Here is a 7106-nt window from a genome sequence, read left to right as displayed (position 1 = left end):
ATCATTTTACATCCAAAAATCATTGATTAATCTATATTGTACTTAATCTATCACTCACAAAAACAATTTTTAATTTTGCCACTCATTAGGATCCGACAAATAAATATCTCTTGATTTAATCACATGAGCTTGACAGTTGACCAATTATTTATTACAAACTTCTTTTCACTCAAGTATATATTTTTGTGCCTCCAATGATTCATGATTTGTCCGGAGTGCAACTTTTCCTAGTTTCTTGCTCATCCAGGATGCAATTTTCCTTCGGATTTGAAGAGATCTCACAGTTTAATTGCTGGTGGATCATGACAGATTTTCTCACTTTCTTGAAGTGGGTATCAGGTAGGATCCCCAAGCTGCTCCCTGAATTATATTATTATTATTATTATTATTATTATTATTATTATTATTATTATTATTATTATTATTTTAACTATGGAAAATCCTTCTATTATTTCATCTCTCACTTTTTTAAAAATAAAAAATTGGGCAATCTCTGTTTTTCTCAAAACAATCCTTTAATAGAGACAGCTTTAGAAAAATGAGAATTTTAGACAGAATAGAGAAGAGAAAGAAAAGGAAAGAGAGTTTCTGAGAGTCCAACCACCATTTGGTCGAGGATTAACTGAGATCCCATCTTTAGTGCACAAGTTATCATTGGCTTTTTTCCCTTGCTGGGCTATGGCATGTTTGGCAATTGGCAATTGAGAAATTGCAGTTGTGTGCTCAAAGACTGCTCTGTTTCCAAAGGATCCAAATGTTTCCACAATGCACAAAGAACAGAGATTCAGCAGACCCTTGGTTGCAAGAAGTTGCAGGAGGGGGCTGATCGTATAAGGTTTAGAGATCTCAAGGTTGGCACACCTCACGCCCATGGTTACCACAAGGATCCTGCACTTCAGTTTTTCTTCTGCTCCAATCCCAAGTGCAACAAGAAATGAAAACAGAACCAAACATGCTGCATAATTTTTCTGTTCACCCATTTACAGTATCCCCAAAAAGAGATACCCTCTCTATTTCCAGCAATTGTGTAACATCCTATGCCGCTAAACTGATTATGTTGCACAAGAATTCATTCCCAATGTTTTGTGAAAATATATTCTTACATGCATACAAGCTAACAAGAGTTCAAATATATAACTTTTAAATTTTTTACCCAAAAAACTTAATTCAACCCAGCTAATACTTCCTCTTCCTTATTTTGAAACTGGATGAACGAATAACTTCGTCATCGGCTTGCAGTGTTGCCTCAAGAACTGCCAGGGACTCGGGTTTGGTGAAATAGGTGAAGAGGAGGTAGATACCATCCAAATAAGTGTTGCTTTCTCCTGCTTTGTTTCTCTTCTTGATACTATAGGCCAGCGGGATCACCCCTCTGTTGAACACCTCCACATACATGCCACCCCCAGCAACAAGCAACTGCAAAAAGAGAACCATTAACAATGACCCAAGAGAGTAAACCTTCAACAGATGGTGCTCAAAGTTTCACATGCTCATCTTGCTATTCCTTGCCCGAGAGCGGAACTTCATATATATATATATATATATTGGCCGATCTTGCCTCACACAGACTATTACATTTGAAAAAAAAAAAACAGGAAAACACTCATACTTTAATTCCACTAAGTTTGTCCTTGCTCTAACCTTCTAAAGATAGGGAGGAGGAGAAATCAACTGCTGGAGCCAAGAGGGAAGTGTAATAGCATTTCAACAGGTAGAGATACACAGAACAATTACAAATTAACAGGAACAATCTTCCTTAAGAACCTAAAATACCATACAAGTGGCCCATGAAAATGAAACTGCTCATAGAGTTTTGCAGCATGTGCTATTATCTCACATTTTTATTCAGAACATTTAAAATACAACTCCTTTATGTTCACATATGTTTTAGGTTTTCATGAAATTGCACATATTAATTACATTGAGCACTATCAATTGCAACACACACAACTATTTTAGTTTATTTCATTTATTGGGACAATTTTCAGGGAGGTTTTTCACTTTAAATAATACAAGAAAATGGGGCTAATACTTCTCACAGGGTTTCATCACTTGAAAAAGGATTCATTATAGTTTTTAAGAACAATGCATGGAGTTGAACTAATCACTTATCATATATGGCAGTTGATTATGGACGCGATAACTCGGGCATGAGAATACTCAGTACAGCTATAAATGTATGTTCTTGAATTAAACATGTTGAAATTTTTTTGCTGTGTGTATGAAATATCATGGACAGTGAAAATATTTTAAAAATAGTAAAATTTAAAATAATGAAGTGGGTAGAACCACTAGATGCCATCCAAAAGACAAAAGCATACCATGCGTTAAGGGTCAGGAATAGTGTGGTTATTTTCTTCAGTAGAGTCAAAGGGAAAAAAAAAAGAAGCACAAACCAAGTACAAAGATTGCATCCTCTGTTGATGAAAAAAGAAGCAAGTTTTTCATAGACCTAGCACAACACAAAAACCTCAAGTTAGCCATAAAAAATCTTTGCTCTCCTATCTTAAACCAGAACTCAAATAACTGCAAGTGAATCAATTCTTATTACTTGGGGAGGCCAAAAGTAAATTCAACTCTTTGAGGAACACACCAAACATCACATCTATACAGGAACCAGGGTTACTTTTAAATTCTAACACTCCAATGCTCCTGGTTTGTCCCAGCAGTACTATGAATAAATCACATGTAATTTTTCTTCATAGTATCACATTCATTGCAGCACATTTCTTTCCTTTCTTCTTTCTTCCTTTCTTCAAAATAACTTATGCTTGTATGAAGGAAAATTGCACAATTACAATAAAGCAAGTGGAGTTCAAATAACAAACTTCAGTAGGAACTTTTCAAGTGCATGCCGAGTTTTTATGTCAACATGCCACTGCAGAACATGCAACTATTCACAACTCACTGAAACCATAGTTGTAATTTTTTAATTATCTCCATCATTAGCATATTGATGCCATTAAAAGCCAGCTAGTTTCCTTAGATTTCTCTTCAATACCGTAGCATTCTAAATCCTTCTCCCTTAATCTCTGTCTCAACAGTCTCCAATTCTTTCTTAACACCCCCATTCCCACCCCCACCAATTTTTTAATTATCTCCATCACTTGCATATTGATGCCATTAAAAGCCAGCTAGTTTCCTTAGATTTCTCTCCAATACCGTAGCATTCTAAATCCTTCTCCCTTAATCTCTGTGTCAACAGTCTCCAATTCTTTCTTAACACCCCCACCCCCAAAATAATAATAATAATAATAATAATAATAATAATAATAACTTGCATTATAGAAGATGAAAATTTGAGAAGCTACGGGACTAGCTAATATACCCAATTAAAATTTTTGGAAATGCCTAGGTGATAATTTAGTTATATGATTAAATAATTTTTTACAATTATAAGAACTAAAAAAATGTCCAATAAATGGAGGAAAAAAACCTTAATACCAATATATAAAAATAAAGGTAATATTCCAAATTGTAATAACTAATGCAGAATTAAACTCATGAGTTACAAAATGAAACTTTGGGAAAGAATAATTTAACAAAACTAGAACAAGTTTTTGAAAAATCAATTTGATTTTATGCCTAGTAAGATTAACTGCAAAAGTCTATATATCCAAAGATCAATGAAAAAATGTTTAGGAAAAAGAAGACAACTTGTACATGGTTTTGTTTTTATTAACAAATCCTATGATAGAGTACCTAGGGAAGTTCTACGGTGCATTCTAGGAGAAAAAAGGAGGGGGGGGGGGGGGGAAGTATGTAGTAAGTATTATAGGTGTCATTAAGGATATGTACAATATAGTAATAACTAGTTTTAGAACTACATGAGAAGAGTCTAGGGTATTTCTAATTGTAAGAGGTATACATCAAGAGTCGACCATGAGTCCTTACCTTCTTGCATTAGGGATGGATGAACTCACTAAAAACATCCAAAATGAGGTTTGTAGATGATATTGTCATGATTGACAAAACTAAAGTTGAAGTAAAATCCAACTTAGAATTATAGAGACAAACTTTAGGATCTAGAGGTTTTGAGCCAAGTAAAAATAAAATAGAATATACAAAATGTAATTTTAGTCATTTTAGGAAAAATAATTATAGAAAATATTAAACTACTAAAAAAATCTAATAGCACCATTAAATTTCGACACTTTGAAACTATCATACGAGAAGGAGAAATGTAATCCATAGAGTTAGTAGATTGGATAAAATGGAGAAATTCTTGGCATATTGTGTGGATGTAGAATTTACCCTTAATATTAAAAGTTATATAAATTACTATAATACAAGACAAGCCATGATATATGAATTAAAATGTTAGGCACCTAAGAAACAATATGCACAAAAAGTAAAAGTTAACAAAATGAGAATGTTAAGGTGAATGAGCAGTAAAACTGCAGAAGATAAATTAAGGAATAAAAACATTTTTGAATGTCATGTTCTTGTAAAAGATGAGGGGAAGGTGGTTAATATGGTTTGGGATCTTGCAATGCACGCTACATAGCACGCACAAACAAGGAGGAGTGAGCTAGTTAATGTTAGTAGGAGTAAGGCTAGACCTAGAATAACTTGGATTATGATACTGACTACGGATTCCACTGTTCATTAGAGGATTGCCATAGATTGTATGGGATGATGAAAGAGGACAATTTATAGCTCACTATCATAGGCCAAACACTTCACACCTTGTGACAAGTCGTGTGGCATTAGTTAAAGCATTTTTTCTAACTAATTAGCCAAAGACTACTGTAGTTTACCATAAGAACAAATTCATAGCATCTGAATGAAAAGTAAGCAAATGCAATAAGCAATTCATAAAAGCAAATGAAAAGCAAGCGATAAACATTAAAGCAATGTGATTCATTAAGAACACCTCTGTAAGTAACTTGCGTTTAGCGAGGGAGACAAGTAGACTAAACATATGTTGGGCTTTTGTGGAGCCTAGTTGTGTCTTAATTTGAATGACGACCCGACCTCTGTTTAATTAGAGATTTTTATCCTAAGGCTTAGTCTATGGAGCGAAGACCGGGGGCAACGCCCCCGGGGAAAATTTTTGGAGCCCATTCGGAACGGAACCCTAGGTGCAACATATAAAAAGGGTGCTTTCGGGTGATTAGGGCTTTAGTGGTTGTATCCGCGAGTGAGAGCGAGAGTGAGAGAATTGTATCGCCGCACTCTCTGTGCTTTCTTCCTAATAATATTGAAATCCCTGCAACTCCGTGAACGTAGGCAAAATTGCCGAACCACGTAAATATTGTCTTATGCGTGTGATTGAATTTTTTCTTTGGCGTTATTCTTTCTCTATTTGTTTCTCACAGGTTTCGGGAATTTGTTCGTATATTCCTAACAACATATTTAACAAATGCCAGTGATTTTTACAAGACTAGAGAACACTCACCATCCCCTATAGAACTTTATATGTTATTTTAGCTTTGACACTTGAAAACATCAAAATGTAGGAGGAATCACACCCCTACTCTACACTAAGACTTACACATAGTCAAAGCATAAAACCTATACTATTATTTAAATGACGGCAACCATCCCATGAACGCAAGATAAGCAGTCATAGGAAAGAATAATACCCTGAACAAGTTTGGTTCGTGATGTTCACCCGACCTAATGGGGCTTAAGGGCTTAGTGGTGGTGGTGGTGGTGGTTGTAGAATCAGGAGTTTTTATTCTTTTTGATAGAATAATAGAAGGGGGAAAGCCCCTTGATAAAGAATAAGCGAAATTTTGATTCGTTTGACTATACCCCGCGAAGTTTCTCACTACAAATTTACTAAGCTGAAGTCTGTCAAATTACATAAGCCTAATGCAGGGTTGCCCATGTCCAAGAAACATGAAAAAAAACACTATTTCCTGAAAACCCTAAAATTCCAAGTTACAGAGAAATTTAACCAAACAGCACATAAATTAATCAGTACCTCTTCGTATTTCTGGGTGACAGCGAGACGCTCGTCTTCCGACATGTCCGGCCTGAGAACCACCATTGTCTCGTACTGGCGGAGCCCCGGAGGGCACTGGGGCTCCTCCTTCTCCTCTATCGCCGACAGCACTGACCCGGGGGGAGACGGCAGGCCGCCGTCGCCGTCGCTTTCGCGGTCGCCCCCGAACCCGCCGCCCTCGAAGAACGGACTTGAAAGATCCATTGTTTGTGCTCTAGCGAACAAGCCAGGGCTTCTGCTCCGTTGGTTCAGAGTACTGGCTTTTCTGGGGTAGAAGGAAATGAACGGCGGAGATGAGAAGTGGGCAATGAATTTGGGGGAAAACAACGAAGAAGAAGGAGGAGGAGGAGAAGAAGAAGAGGTGAGTGCTGATGAGATGGAGGGAGACGCCATTGCTGAGCTCCTGTGTCGAGCAGAGAGCTCGCGGCTTCACACATGAAGGGTCGTGGCCGGATGAAGATAAGGAGTGGCGTTTTGCGCCCCGCGGCGTAGGTTAGAACGAACTGCGTTAAAAAACTAGAGAAGTAGAAAAACACGAATAATACCGAAGCTTCGGATCAAAAATCATATTTACTGTTATAAAAATGCAGAAAACAAATAAGACATCTGACTATTCTATTTTACGGGCGGATAAGATTAAAACTTTACTATTACGAAAAAAATTACAATAGAATATGAAATCGGCCTTATACAAGATATATCTATCTCCTCTTTATCCCTTCTTCACTTTATGACTTCTCTTCTCTTATTCTCACTATATGTCTACATATATGAAAACATCAAATGTGTCCCACATAAGAAGGGGAAGGTGCCTTTTAATAGAGCAATATAGATAGTTAAACATTTATTATGGGAAAAATCAAAGAGGTGGAAGATGGGGTAACATACACTTTATAAGTACAAATATATGGGGCAGGTTCACCATGGGACATGAAATAGTGTAGATATATAGGGTAGGTTCATAGTTGACATTAGAGACATCTACATATATTTCATAACAATTCCCCTAGGATGTCACCCATATATTAGCTCATTCTGTTAAGATCTTTAAGGTGTCTCATTTCGATGAGATGAATCAATTTCTTGAATATTGTAGTAAGCAAATCTTTGGTGAACAAATTTACAAGATTATTACTTGATCGGATCTGCTGAA

At 36.3% G+C, this 7106-nt stretch overlaps 1 protein-coding gene across 1 annotated transcript; it reads right to left on the bottom strand.

The window, feature by feature from the left end:
* Nucleotides 1-963: 963 nt before the first annotated feature.
* Nucleotides 964-6486, bottom strand: LOC131157001 (small ribosomal subunit protein bS6c). The gene is made up of 2 exons (XM_058110811.1): nt 5933-6486; nt 964-1416 (listed from the first exon to the last, which is right to left on the bottom strand). Exons 1-2 carry the CDS (start codon nt 6344-6346, stop codon nt 1177-1179), a joined length of 654 nt encoding a protein of 217 aa, XP_057966794.1. The 5' UTR covers nt 6347-6486; the 3' UTR covers nt 964-1176.
* Between the last annotated feature and the right edge of the window lie 620 nt (nt 6487-7106).

Source organism: Malania oleifera, chromosome 6, assembly GCF_029873635.1.
Source record: "Malania oleifera isolate guangnan ecotype guangnan chromosome 6, ASM2987363v1, whole genome shotgun sequence".
Lineage (NCBI taxonomy): Eukaryota > Viridiplantae > Streptophyta > Magnoliopsida > Santalales > Ximeniaceae > Malania > Malania oleifera.
This window is presented reverse-complemented; position numbering and strand designations above follow the sequence as displayed.

Excerpts from the sequence above, each read along its gene's own strand:
- LOC131157001 (XM_058110811.1), bottom strand. The coding sequence starts at position 6,346 with ATGGCGTCTCCCTCCATCTCATCAGCACTCACCTCTTCTTCTTCTCCT. Across the intron at positions 1,417-5,932 it reads TCACCCAGAAATACGAAGAG|TTGCTTGTTGCTGGGGGTGG; the intron begins GTACTGATTAAT and ends CTCTTTTTGCAG.